This window comes from Ctenopharyngodon idella, chromosome 1 (assembly GCF_019924925.1).
Source record: "Ctenopharyngodon idella isolate HZGC_01 chromosome 1, HZGC01, whole genome shotgun sequence".
In the NCBI taxonomy this organism is placed as follows: Eukaryota; Metazoa; Chordata; class Actinopteri; order Cypriniformes; family Xenocyprididae; genus Ctenopharyngodon; species Ctenopharyngodon idella.
In genome coordinates this window covers 8,628,251-8,643,331 of record NC_067220.1, presented here as the reverse complement: position 1 = coordinate 8,643,331, position 15,081 = coordinate 8,628,251, and the positions used below count along the sequence as shown (strand labels likewise).

Sequence of the window (15,081 nt, the reverse complement as noted above, 5' to 3'; positions counted from 1 at the left end):
TTACTGTTTTTTTTTTTTTAAGTTAGCTTACGTACTAGCATAGCATACATCTACCCGATTAGCCTGCACCACGCATTTGAACTTACCCTACATATATATGTTAAATGTGCAAATATTTCAGTTATTATAATAACTGTGTAATCAGTTTCTTTAATTATTCTTGTCATTTTTTGTATTAATGATATTAAAAGGTCATCTAATGAAATAATTTACATTAGGTATGTCACGGTATATAGTATTTTTATGTATTATTTGCATTCTACGTTATATTATGTATATTACTATGCAATGATGTATCAAGTGTAAGAAGTTACATTATATTAGGTATGTTTTTTTTGCATCGCAATTACATTTCAAAATAATGACATTATAGTGTAAACTTAGCATGACAATTAATTTGTTAAAAATGTATTATAGTATTATTATATACTGTAGCCTACCACATTACTATTATTGTGTGAAATTATTATTTAATCACTTTTACAGAACATTAAAAGCCCGTTGAACCAATGGGATCACTCAGGGTCCTAAAGGAGGCCCGATTCCTGTGGGGGACTCGATTTCTCATGAAACCGGAGCATTGCTTGAAATGAGGCTGTCACGTGACCTGTGGAAATTAAGCTTCCTTACCTCACTATCATGTCACGCCAGGCTCAACCGATCAAATATTTTCTAAAGCTGGGGATGTTATTAGTAAAAAAAAAAAAAAAAAAAAAAAAGCCACTTAAGTTCCAGCACAGCGGTACAAGTAATTCTTCAATAAAAATATGTAATTGCATTTGTATTTATGTTTTTTTAACAATGTGCATGTTTGTGTGGAAGAGGGGAAACTATGAAACCGCCTGCAAATGACCAAGGAAAAATGCATTTAATCATTCTTTTAACTAAATAAATAAAGCTATACTGTGATAAGATGTTTATTATAATTATTATCATCGCTTATTAAATTATTTCATACATCATTTTGGAAAATTACCAACTTTATTGGGTGGGTGGGCCCACCCGTAGCTTCGTCACTGCACACAAAAAAATGGTGCAATGAAAAATCACATTGGCCTAATTTATTGGTGTATTAAACATTTTATTTAGAAGGTAAAAAGACAAAAGTGTGATGCGAGTAAAAATGAAGAACAGTCTTTCTGTGCAAAATACAATGAAATTTGCAAACACACACATGTGCTGCCAGCGCCGCCATCTTGCTAATGACATGCTTACAAATAAACCTCACGATGGCATCCCAATTAAAAACATCTGAATGACACAGGTGGTGTAGGAATTTTTATTGACCACCAGATGGCGAAGTAGAGCACTGTGTCAATAGCTTCGAAGCACAAACGTAGTTTGTTTTAAAAGCTTCATTGCTTCAGAAGCCTCGTTCAGCACATCCCTAATAAATCCTAGAGGGGCAGTTTAGTTTTGAGCATATAAACAAACAAAAGAACTAGGGTAAAGGTGAAGACCAAAAGGAATGACACAGACAAAGTAATTTAGATAAGTTAAAGAAATAAAATATTCTATGAAATATACAACCAGAACAAAATTAACCAAATGAAGGACAGTGTAGAATACTGTAGCACAGCAGTCCATTTGTAATAGGCTAGTTGTGGTTTTGCACCAGCAGTTACGGGGTTAATGCGGGCAGTTCAGGGAGTGTCGAATGAGAATTTGAAAATAAAAGTGCTGCGTAGCTGCTGTGCTCAGCGTTTGTCACATTAGAGATCAGTTAGTTAGCTGTAGGCCAAACTGTCTGAAATAGCCAGAATCTGCAGTTTATTTCTCCCAATGTTCACACTTTTATAGCATTAAAATGTTTTTGTTTTCGTGCTTAAAACGTGTTAACCTGCGGGAGGACATCGGCGAACCTAAGCGGTTTCCACTAGTAAAATTACTGCTAGTTTAATGTAAAAGAATGTAATAGAGCCTTTTCACATTTCCGGGTTTCTCAAAAGCGGAAGTCGTCATAGTTGGGTAAAATTCTACAGCATTGAATGAGAGAATACATTAAATATATTTTTTGTGTTTCCATTTGCTCAAATAGCAAAAGAAAAACTCCACAATAGTGTTTTCACAACTTTCATAAATAGTTAAAAAATAGGGAGCGATTGATAAAGGCAGTGAGAAGAGAGAAAGACGTCGTTTTAACTGTCACTCCCATAGCTGCTGTATTAGAAACATGCTCACAGCAGCGTTAACTAAGTTTTTGTAATTTGATGCAAAGGTAATGTAATACTGAGTATATTGTTATAAATGTACATATGTTTTTTTTTTTCTTTTTGTTTAAATGAAAATATAAAAAAAAACTTTGCAGGATTTACGATATTGATGACCGTTAAAAAGCGTCTATTAACTTCTTTAACGCTGTTAATATTTGGTTAACAAAACGAAACCATGTACGTTTAAATGCTAGTGAATAAAAGGACACGATCCACTCTCGTGCCTCTGCTCAGCCATGGTGCATTGTCATCTGCGTCTCGAGCTGATGACGTAAATTCAAGAGAGGCGTGGTCAGGCCCGTTATACGCGCACCAGTTTGACTACACCCTCATTTCAAAACAGTGCCATAATTTGAAAACAAACAAAAAAGTGAAGAGCAAAAGGATTGCGAGCTCACCCTTGACTGAAACGCAGAATAAAAGGAGGTTGCAAATGAATTAGTAGGTATGGCCATGGAAAAATGTGTTGCAAAATGTAGATGAATAGGATCAAAGTTCTTAAAGGGATAGTTCACCCAAAAATGAAAATTCTCATTTATAGCTGCTATTGATTTTTGCAATTAATTATATTTTATTTTTGCTCCATTTTATTTTTATTTTGCATTTATTTTTGTTTGCAAAAAAGTAATTTTTTCTCTCTCGATACTTTATTTTTCTTTTGGAGTTATTTATTTTTTGTTTGCATACTTTATTTTTCTTTTTTAATTCTTTATTTTTATTTGCATTTAATTTTGATTTTCCTTTTGCAATACTTTATTGTTTTGCAATGATATGTTGCATGGATTTAACTCCTTATTGCACCAGCAGTTACGGGGTTAATCCAAATGGCGCTCACTACAGCAAGCCCCCCCCTCTCTGGACCTAATGGGTGGAGCTTTTCTATTCCAGTTCCACCTCTCTGGACTTAATGGCTGGAGTTATGTTTAGCGATAGGGTTATACTAGGGTTGTGGGTGTGGTTGGACCGTCTAGTTTAACCCAGAGCCGTTAAATAAGTTTTTCAACGGCTCTGGTTTAACCCATCACTTCCACCGAGGGGGAGCTGGACGTCAAGCTCCGCCCACTGGCTCTGCAGTGAGCCGCCTTAGGGAATTCAGGAAGTGTCGTATGTGAAAATATTAGTGCTGCGTAGTCTGCTGTGCCCCTTGTTTTTCTGCTTTCTGCATTAAAGCTTTTAAAGAAGAGCTCCTTTGTTTGGCTTTCTTAAGACATTACAATGCCTTGATGTTGTTAGGTTGATTCAGTAGGCTATATAAAATGTATGAATAAAAGCACAAGTTAAATTGTAGAAAATATGTAGCTTAATAGACATAATACATCACATTATTTACTCTGAATTTATTTTCATGAAACAGTGATGATTTGCATGCTTTTTATGTATTTTGTGTCTAAATATATTGCTTCACAGTGTCACAGGAGTGTCAGGTTGCCCCTCCTCTTTGCTGTAGTATAAAATCAAACTCCTGTCAATGAGCCAGAGACTGTCTCACTCATACCACATTGTAGGTACGCAGTGAGAGACAAGTGTTCTTCAATTTCCCGGCGAAATCTAAAACCAATCTAAAGCAAAATGGTGAGTAGAACATTATTTTTAATAGTTAAATATACTGTGTTAAAGTTTCTTTGCCTGTTAGTAAACATATTAAGCAGTCATGCGTTTAAACTATGCGCAAAATTGCAATATACATGTGCGAATATAGCATTGTTTCCATCCAGTGAGTGGAAAAGAACAATATCGTCACTTCCTGATGAACTGGCGTTAAATATCACTGTAAGTTGACGCAGTAGGAGAAGCCACTAACGTTATATATAATATAGGCCTATAACATACTATTTCTATAAAGCGCGCGCAGACTAAATGCGGCCATTTTATATTTCTTTCTCATGCGGATGCCTACTGTTTGGTAACGCGGCCGAGTAAGACAGTTCTGAGAGGTAATTATACCAAAACACGACAGATTTTGCTCAGGCATTTCAGATTATAACCAAACCAGCATTTCAGATACTGCGCAACGAGTCGGTCAGCTCGCTGGTTGGTCCAGTTATGCCGTCCCATCTCGAAGTCACGTGTCTTTTTTTGATGCGCATCAAATAATTTATTCGGTAAATGTGTTTCCATCGTAGTTTATGCGTAGGTTTTATTTGCTAATAACACATTTCTGACTCCGTTAAGCGCATAGGTTTTTTTATACGCATTTTTTTAGAATGTATGCGCATCTTGGCGTTTCCATCCAACGTTTTTAATGCGACATCCCAAAGTGCGCATGGTGCATGGAAACAGCTAGCCTACTTAGCTAAGGATATACGCATAGCATACGTTTGATCTTCTTAATAACGGAGTATTTTGAATTTTAATAATACATTAACAAAAAATAACAGAATTGAAAAGAAGTCTAATGCGCTATGACTCATGAATTATAATTACATGTCAGTAAAATAAGGTGTGTAACATTTGCAATTTCTGTGGATAAAGATTTATACAACATACAAACTGCTAGAGGTAATAAGCATTTATACAACCAGAATTTTGAGTATTTTACCATAACTAGCCTCGTTTTCTCGCATTTTACTGTGTTTCTTTAAAAAGTGACAACTGAAATTGAGGCTTAATTGTTAATTTGATCCGTTTTATATGCCATTTTATTTTTATAGCTAGATTTGACCATACTTTACCACTACTTCATATTTCCAGTACTATAAAAAACTACTGAGAGATTTATGCCTTAGGCGCTTAAGTGTGATTATGGGTGTGTTTGTGATTTTACTGAATGCTGTTGTGGCTCCCTGCCTCAGTATGTCCCATGATCCAGAAAAAGACACAAAGATGTTCATGCTGATTGAAAATATGCATAATAATAATAATAAGAGTGGTGATAGTTTGATATGACTGTAAGGACATCATTCAGTTTGCTGATTCATAGTTTGTGAATCTTCTAGAATCTCAAGCTTTGGTTAATTGTGCGCCAGTGCTCATTTGAAATAAACCTATGTATATTGCAAAATGGATTGTAGTGCTAACAATCCATGTTTACAACCAATGACCTGTTGTAGGTCTCCAAGCCTGTTTTACATGGAAAATATATTAGAATCATGTGTGTAGGAGTTTGTTTGTGCTGAATTCCAAGGACAAATGGTTCTCACATTCTAAAGGACACCGTCACACTCCTGAGGCCATTGTGTTTTTCGTCTTTTGGTGCTTTGGATGCCAGCAACAGTCAGAAATCTTGTGAAACCTTTCACAACATTTCTCAAGATTTCTGACTGTTGTCTTCTGAAACCAAGTTGGCTCTCAAAAGCATGGAAATAAGGTTCGGATGTGAAATTGCTAGTTTATTTCTAGTAGCTCCGAAAAAGCATTTCTATTCTTTCCTTTACAAATCATGAGGTGAGGTCAATTGCCTCCCAGTAAAGTTAACAATTAACAAACCCTAGTCTCTGTCATATCTCACCTTACACTTTGTAACCATAAGTCTTATTTGCTTTTTTTTTTTTTTTTTTTTTTTTGCAATCATTACACAGAATAAGGCTAACTTACATGAATAAGTGAATTTGTGCGTATAAAATATATTTTAGGGTAATTATTTCCTTCTTAACGTCACCATGAAATTGACAAAGTGTATTTAGAAAGTAAATTCTAAAACTAAATAGGGTCGATTTTGATGGTCTGATGATTCGTGCACATTATTTTAAAGAAATACTTTTTTTCTTCTTTTTTTTTTTGTATCTTCATCAAATAACGCTCCACCCTCTGAAATGACTTTCTTTTTTTGCTAACAACACCTTGGCCATGTCAGCTATTATGTTAACAAATAAAAAAAGCTATTAGCTAGTTTCCAATGTTGAAAGTCAAGGAATTGGAAAAATAGTGATTGTCTCCAAACTGGTTTCTATGGAAGCTTGTTTCCGCCACTAAATAAAAAATAAAAATGGTAATTGTGACTTTTTATCTTGCAATTCTGACTTTTTTTTTCTTAATTGCGCGATATATATATTCGCAATTTTGAGTTATAAAGTCAGAATTGTGAGATATAAACACAATTCTGAGTAAGAAGTCAGTCTTTTTTTCCACAGAATTGGATTTTATAACTCGCAATTGCGAGTTTATATCTCACAATTCTGAGAAAACAAGTCAGAAGTGCGAGATATAAACTCACAATTGCGAGAAAAAAAGTTTATATCTAACAATTCTGACTTTATTTCTCATAATTGCAACTTTATATCACACAATTCAGAATTGCGAGATAAAAAGTGGCAGTTGTCTTTATCTTTTTTTATTATTATTATTCCGTAGAGGAAGCAAGCTTACATAGGTTTCCCAAACACATTTATGTTGCAATTTTTTTGAAAGAGGTTAAAAAAAAAGTTTTGTTCTGGTTTTCTGTTGCCATACATTACAATTTCCTCATATAAACTGAGAGAATAAGAAATTTATGGGACAACAGAATTTGCAGAAGTGGAAAAAAAAAAAAAAAATGCAGAAGGATAACATATCACCTCCCTGTGGGGTCAGAAGATGAGCAAAAAGGGTTCATGGGTTGGTGTTGGAGGGTTTGGAGGGGGGAGAATAGCTAGTGGGGAAAGATGACCTGTAACAACCCATAAATAACTTCTAACCTGGCTACCATGCCCAAACTAGGCAGTCCCATGTGCCTGTGTAATGTACCACCACCCCCCTCCCCACTGACTCACCAATAGGCAGAAAGGGACAGTGGGGTAAAAATAGTGACCCAACCCCAAGAGAATGAATTCAGAGGAAGAGTCATGCCGACAGAGGAGAAGCAGAGTCTGGATATTTCTTCTCAGGCTGATGTAGGCCATCTCTCTGGAGCGCAGGCACAGATTTAGGGGCTGAATCATTACAGAGCACTATTACTGCAACCATGTGACTCATTTTTGCACCGGTGTCTTCAAAATTTGAATGCTTAATGGCAACACCTACATTTATGCCTTTGGCAGACACTTTTATCCATACAATTTGCATTTTATAAGTCCATGCATTCCCTGGGAATCAAATCCTTGATCATTGTATTTACTGCCACTTTTGATTAATAAAAGTATTAATTGAAAAATAAATAAATAGATAAACTGACCCCAAACTTTTGAACAGTACTAGATCAGCACATTCCGCTGTCTCATGAATGTATTGTAATTGTATGGTCATAATCAATTGTTTTGTTTTTTTTTCCATCATTGATTTTCAGCACTCTTTTAACCTCCACTTTAGGACATACTGTAAATTCCACATTAGGGTGCAGCTTGCTCTGTTGTCAGATACAAACGTGTTGGGGCTGTTGTCGACACCTCAAGCCTTTTCATGCTTCAGACTTGCTAGGGTGTGTGAGAGGAGCGAGGAAATGTTTGGAGAAGGTTTTTCTTATGTATGTGTGAAGAGAAAATAACGGCTATGAAGGTTAGCAGGCCTGTCTGCCATATGTGGAGGCGTCGCATCGTAAACGGTTCCCAGGTCGGGTCTTTCAGGGAACTCCCTTTCCAAACAAACAGAGGTGTTTAACATGCCATAGTATGAATTCAAGGCTGGCTTTAGACTTTATCTCAGGGTTGTCATCTAGATAAGCACAAACCCATGACTGGCGACAAACACAGGCTTTGAGTGATCCGGCCAGTATTTTTGTTCTGTCCTGACTCCTGTCAGCTGCAGGTGTCCGTCATCTGTGACTGACATTGTGTAATAAACCTACCTCCCACTGTTAAGAGCCTTTTTTGCTTCTGCCCCCTGGTGGGCAAAACAAAAGTCTGAAAAGCAGCTGCATTTTTTTTTTTTTTTGTGTGTGTGTTATTGTTAAATGCAATCAGTATATTTTATATGCATCTTTATTGGATGAACATTTACCAGAAAAGACAGAAAAGAGTATACATGACTGATTTTATGGAAGCTTGTTTCCGCCACTGAATAATAAAAAAAAGTTAATTGCGACTTTTTTTTCTCAGAGTTGCGTTTTCATCTCCCAATTTTGACTTTATAACTCTCAATTGCGACTTTATATCACGCAAATCTGAGAAAGTCAGAATTGCAAGAAAAAAGTCAGAATTGCGAGTTTATATCTCGCAATTCTAACTTTATTTCTCACAATTGCGAGTTTATATCACACAATTCTGAGAAAGTCAGAATTGCAAGAAAAAAGTCAGAATTGTGAGTTTATATCTCGCAGTTCTGACATTATAATTTGCAATTCTGACTTTTTTTTTCACAATTCTGTTTGTGCGAATTTATATCTCACAATTCTTTCTCACAACTGTGAGTTTATATCCCACAATTCTGACTTTATATCTCACAATTCTGAGAAAAAAAGGAATTGCGAGATAAAAAAAAGGTCGCAATTATCTTTTAAATTGTTTTATTCCATGGCAGAAACAAGCTTTCATATGATTTAGATTTTCATATTGGGTTTGGAAATTATTTTGATTTCATATTGACCGCTAAATGTCCCATCAAGGTTGTTAGTTAAGTTTAGGAGGAACACTACAGAAAGTATCGTCACCTATTATGTTATGTTTGCAATGCCATGCAGCATTACTCAGTTACTAATAATCTGTTTCCTCTCCACAGCGTGAATGTATCTCTGTCCACGTTGGCCAGGCTGGCGTCCAGATGGGCAACACCTGTTGGGAGCTGTACTGTCTGGAACACGGTATCCAGCCCGATGGCCAGATGCCCTGCCACAAACCAGTGGGTGGCCATGATGACTCGTTCACCACTTTCTTCAGTGATACTGGAGCTGGCAAATACGTACCACGTGCCATCTTTGTAGACCTTGAACCAACGGTCATTGGTAAATATCGTCATGGTGTTACATTAAAGGCAACAAGCCATAAGAGGTCATGCATTTGTCATTTTACCATGTTTAGCTTAACGCTGAGTAAAATCATTGCAGTGCCAAGCAGCACTTTGCATTTATAATAGAAAGAAAAAGGGACAGCACACTGCTATAATGCTTTCACAACATTTATTAATAATAAACCATTTTCAACCATTTCAGTCTTCATTGGGCAGTGAAAAATGTTGCATTTATAAGCAGCTAGACAAAAGACACCAGTGCTCAATCGATTAATTACATTTATTATCACAATAAACAATCATTTTGCAAACTGATTGCAAATTAAACACCATTTTATTTACAGAGGGATGGGGGTCAAGATCCTTGTTATTTTAATATAATTTATAAAGTATTAATATTTTGAAATAAAATATTTTAAATTTTCATTTTAATGTTAGTTTAAGTTTTAGTAATTTTGCTAAACTGATACAGAGTAGATATTTTAAATATATAGACATTATAATTTATTTTAAATCTTTATAAGATAACGGTGTTTAATTATTTAAATTCAGTGTAACTTTTTTTAAAAAATTATTAATATATAAAAATGTTCATAATATATTATTATTATTATTATTATTATTATTAGTCACAATAGTCCAAAAATGAAGATGAAAGCAGGTTAATAAAAACAAGGTTTATTTAAACAGACAATAACACTTGAGACAGCATGCCACTAAAACACAAACCATACTGAACAAATGAAGAGTGCACAAGGAGGAACTTAAATACACAATGGTGATAAACCAAATGACGAACAGCTGTGATGATTGAGTTAGTGTCCATGGAAACAGATGAGTGGCGGGAAACTAAACAGGGAAACATATGACTGAATATAAACTAAAAGTCCATGTAAATGAATTTAACAGAACATAACTGTGACAGTACGCCCCCTCTCAGAAGGCGTAAGAGATGAAACGAGGTAGGCAAAGGTGGAGGCTTTGGAGGCGGACGAGGAGCAGGCGAAGGGCTGGAAGAGGGCAGACAAACAGGCAGGAGAGACCAGGGTGGCAATGATGGAAGGAGTGGCCAGGTGGTGGTGACCCAGAGCATATCCAGAATGAAAGCCCACGGCGGAGTCGATGGAGGGAGAAGCCATGATGGCGACTTAACAGACGACGACCAACAGAGATGAGCCGTTAGAAGTGGAGTCAAGGGAGGGAGATGGAGAGCCGACGGGTGACACTGCTGGCTCTGAAGACCAAGGCAAGGGTGCAGCGACGAGCGCTCGAGGTGGAGCCCAAGGACTGAGGTTGAGCCGGTGTAACAGAGGCGGAGCCAGAGGGAAGGAGACTGAAACCGTAGGGGTGGAGAGATGGAGCGCAGCGGAAGGCTCGCAAGTCCGTGGCGGAAGCAGAGTGACGACTGACCAAGGAGGAGCTGGTGGGATGAGGGAACTTGGTGGAGTCGCAAGGCCGAGGGTATCTGGTGGAGCCAAGGGTGGGAGGAGCCAAGGTGGAGCCGACGGGCCGAGGTGGTGCGAATGGATCAGAGGCGGAGCCACAAGATCCTTTCGCTAGGGTGAGGCTGGTGGTTGCACGGCCTGAGGCTTCACATTGCAGCAAGGCGTTCCCGGAGAGTACGAAGGGCTGTGGGCATCCAGCAGATGTGGGGCTGGAGGCCTGGCTGAGCTTTGAGGTGAAGGTGACAGAGGTAAGCTTGACATGATCAATAAGGGTAATTCCCCTTCCCACAGTTCAATGAAACAGTCTCAGTGCTGTCTTGAAACAGCGATGACGAACAACAGACAAATGATTCAGGGTGGGTAGACACTCTCCAGACATCTGATGATGGCCTCCCTCCAACTCAGTCCTTTGGGGCCTGGGAGGTCCACTGGTACCCCTTTTCCACCAACGCAGTTTAAGTGCTGGTTTAGAGCCAGAGCCTAGTTTCTTTGTCTTTTGACACCCGAAGCACCAGCTCTGAACCAGGAAAAGTGGTTCGTAAGTAGCACCAAAAAAAACGTTTGCGAAGGAGCTGGGGGCAGGGTTACCATGACCAACAAGACGAACAGAAACTTGTTGTGATTGCCATTTTTGAAAAAGCAGCTAATCGAGCTAATAGCAGCTCGATTGTATTCTCCGTCTATACATATTACGACGAGCTGCACAGACGCGTTGGATTCGCCATGTTTGGATGCCGATATAGGTTCGCAAAGCAATGAGCATCAATAGTAATGCAACGTCCGCCATTGTTGATGGAAGGCATGTTCGAAATGCATCAGAGCTGCGTGGACCGATCGACATGTGACATTGGAGTGCTGCAGGAGCGTTTGGAGAGCATACAACTCCTTGTGCTTTTGGATCGCTCTCGCGGTGCTTTGATGTCATGGGCTGATCGGTCTGCGAGAAGCCGTTGCATCACGTACTAACGTAGTGTGTTTGTGTTTGGCGCTGCCGCGCTAGCATGACAATGACATAAGACCTGGCTCTGTGGTGGCTCTCTAGCCCGTGGAAAGGCAAACTTGTTCTTAGAAGGCTCATAACTCGAACCAGCTCCGAACCGGCAATAGCACTGGCTCTGAACTAGCACCCGGTTCATGCTGGTGGAAAAGGGATATGGGTGGTGATAATTGGCCCCAATCCAGAAGAGACTTTTGTCTCATCGTCATGGGTGGAATTGATGGCAAGACTGCAAAGCCGCAGCAAATAGTCCATAAAGCTCAGGGCACTCTGGGCCAAAGCAGTGATCTGAGCTGCAAAATCCATTACTTGGTCTAGTATTCTGTCACGGATAGTCCAAAGATGAAGGCAGGTTAATAAAAACAATAACAAGGTTTATTTAAACAAGACACTAACACTTGAGACAGCATGCCACTAAAACACAAACAATACTGAACAAATGAAGAGTGCACAAGGAGGAACTTAAATACACAATGGTGATAAACTAAATGACGAACAGCTGTGATGATTGAGTTAGTGTCCATGGAAACAGATGAGTGGCTGGAAACATGTGACTGAAGATAAACAAACTAAAAGTCTGTGAAAATGAATTTAACAGAACATAACTGTGACAGTATTATTTTGTTATAAAATTATAATTATTGAATTAAATCTAAATTATTAATATTATAATAACATGACCATGGGCAAATCTAGTATGTATCACTGATAATTAAATGTTACTTTCTTTTTTTTTTTTTTTTCTTTTTTTTTCCCCCCCAGAGGGATAGAGGTCGTGAACAGTGTTATTTTAGTATTCATATGCTATTATAGTATTAATATATTTAATTATCTTTTGGTTTTTATTTTTATTTTAATGTTAAAGTTTTAGTAATTTTATTTTAAGTATTTTTTATCTATTTAGCTTTATTTTTATTTCAGTTTTAGACTTAGTAATTTTATTTCAGTTATTTGCCAAAGCAACATTTCTAATTTTTAAGTTTTTGTTACATATAAGTTTTTCATCTAATATTTAGATTTTTTATTTCAGCTTTATTTCAAATACCGAAGATTATTTATAATAGTGTTCGTTTTAGTTAACAGTAACAACACTGTTCAGGGTTTGATGATTTTTTTTTTTTTTTTTGCTCTAACTTAATATGGTACTTGTTATTCTTTCAGACGAGGTCCGCACAGGCACCTATCGCCAACTGTTTCATCCTGAACAGCTCATCTCAGGCAAAGAGGATGCAGCGAATAACTATGCCCGTGGGCACTACACCATTGGCAAGGAGATCATTGACTCTGTGCTGGACCGCATACGCAAACTGGTAATGTGAAAAAATAGTGTTACATTTACTTACAAACAGGACTTGACATTAACACCCGCTAAATGCGGGTGGATTTCAGCAGGCATGTAACGCAGTCACTCCTACTAGCCACTTTGGCGGGTTGAAGTTTATACAAAATATATACATTTTTTTCAATTGTTGTCTTTTAAAAAGGCATCTGAAATGTTGTCAAAAATATTGATTTTTTTCGATACATATTGATACCAGTACTTGTTATCCAGAGAATAGATAAACGATACCAGCTGTGCTTTCCGACAGCGAGTTGACACACAAACCCTCACTCTCTCATTTCATTTGCTCTGGATGAATATTGTTGGTGTTACAGGGTTTGAATTTCGGCGTGAGATTGCATGAATTGTGCATAATTTTACTCATTCCTGCAGATCTTGTTCTAACACCCAAAGTGCGGCACATAAAGCCGCCTCTCCGTACTAAATTATTTTTCACTGCTTATTGCGCTTAAACAGTCAAATAAACACAAAATAATGTCAAAATGTAGGTCTTACCTGCTGCCAAATTATGAGATAATATTAAAAATATCTATATGGCAGATTTCCCCCATGGTATTGATGTCAAAATTGTGGCTAGTAACTTTGGAAAACCACTAGCCACAGTGGCTGGTTAACATAAAATTTAATGTCAAGCCCTGCTTACAAATGAGATCAAAATAACAGAAACTAAAATGCAACTTCCCTCCCTTCTTCCACACAGGCCGACCAGTGCACAGGGCTGCAAGGTTTCCTGGTCTTCCACAGTTTCGGTGGAGGCACAGGCTCAGGTTTCACCTCCCTTCTGATGGAGCGTCTCTCAGTTGACTTCGGAAAGAAGTCCAAGCTAGAGTTTGCCATTTACCCAGCTCCCCAGGTGTCTACGGCTGTGGTGGAGCCATACAACTCCATCCTGACCACCCACACCACCCTCGAGCACTCTGACTGTGCCTTCATGGTGGACAACGAGGCCATCTACGATATCTGCAGGAGGAACCTGGATATCGAGCGCCCGTCCTACACCAACCTCAACCGGCTCATCAGTCAGATCGTTTCCTCCATCACCGCCTCTCTGCGCTTCGACGGTGCCTTGAACGTCGACCTCACGGAGTTCCAGACCAACTTGGTCCCCTACCCTCGTATCCACTTCCCGCTCGCCACCTATGCTCCGGTAATCTCCGCCGAGAAGGCCTACCATGAGCAGCTCTCTGTGGCTGAGATCACCAACTCGTGTTTCGAGCCCTGCAACCAGATGGTGAAGTGCGATCCACGCCATGGAAAATACATGGCCTGCTGTTTGCTGTACAGGGGAGACGTGGTTCCAAAAGATGTCAACGTGGCCATCGCCGCCATCAAGACCAAGAGAAGCATCCAGTTTGTGGACTGGTGTCCCACTGGCTTCAAGGTGGGCATCAACTACCAGCCCCCAACTGTGGTTCCTGGTGGAGATTTAGCCAAAGTGCAAAGAGCAGTGTGCATGCTTAGCAACACCACTGCCATTGCCGAAGCCTGGGCTCGTCTGGACCACAAATTTGACCTGATGTATGCCAAGAGAGCCTTTGTGCACTGGTATGTGGGTGAGGGAATGGAAGAGGGAGAGTTTTCTGAGGCCAGAGAAGATATGGCGGCTCTGGAGAAGGACTACGAAGAAGTGGGCATTGATTCATTCGAGGAAGATGAGGAGGGTGAAGAGTACTAAAATGTAAAAGTGTTGTTTATTTTTCTACCAGAAAAATGAAATAAAATATAGCTTAAATTATGTTGTTGTTGTGGTGGTTCTTTTAATAATTTGGTGACATTGTCAAATACAGGCAATTCCTTCCAATATAGAAAAGATTTTAGATTTTGGTTGATAATTCTTTATAGGCTAATAACTTAACCCTAATGACATTATAACATTATTATGATCTAAATCTTATATAATATCATAGATACAGATCTTATAAAACTTTTGTAAGTTTAACATCATTATTGTACTACATTTATTTTATATATGACCATTGGTTTAAAAACCCTGATAATAAAGAAACAATATCACTGCAATTAATCAATGATGGAGAAAAAAAACTATTAAACGATTAATATCCAATGTTTAATAATGGATATTGTCATCACTGTTTTAACATAAGCTTTTATGCTAATAATAATAATAATTACACTGTTTAAATTAATTTAATTAGTAGCAAATTAAAATGGTGTATACTGTATTGAACTGTAAACTATACAAAACTTTTATCTACGAAAAGAGCATTAATAAGAAATACTAATAATTAAAAATGATAATTAGATGTTTTTATACATAGACTTCTTAGA

The 15,081-nt window shown here is 38.0% G+C and overlaps 1 protein-coding gene across 1 annotated transcript; it reads left to right on the top strand.

Moving 5' to 3' along the window:
• Positions 1-3,618: 3,618 nt before the first annotated feature.
• On the top strand, positions 3,619-14,527 carry tuba8l2 (tubulin, alpha 8 like 2). The gene is made up of 4 exons (XM_051907981.1): positions 3,619-3,785; positions 8,781-9,003; positions 12,612-12,760; positions 13,493-14,527. The coding sequence occupies exons 1-4, from the start codon at positions 3,783-3,785 to the stop codon at positions 14,465-14,467; spliced, it is 1,350 nt and encodes a 449-aa protein (XP_051763941.1). The 5' UTR covers positions 3,619-3,782; the 3' UTR covers positions 14,468-14,527.
• Positions 14,528-15,081: the final 554 nt, after the last annotated feature.

Bases quoted from the DNA above. Each gene is read 5' to 3' on its own strand.
- tuba8l2 (XM_051907981.1), top strand. The intron at 9,004-12,611 runs GTAAATATCGTC...TTATTCTTTCAG, and splicing joins CCTTGAACCAACGGTCATTG to ACGAGGTCCGCACAGGCACC. The intron at 12,761-13,492 runs GTAATGTGAAAA...TCTTCCACACAG, and splicing joins TGGACCGCATACGCAAACTG to GCCGACCAGTGCACAGGGCT.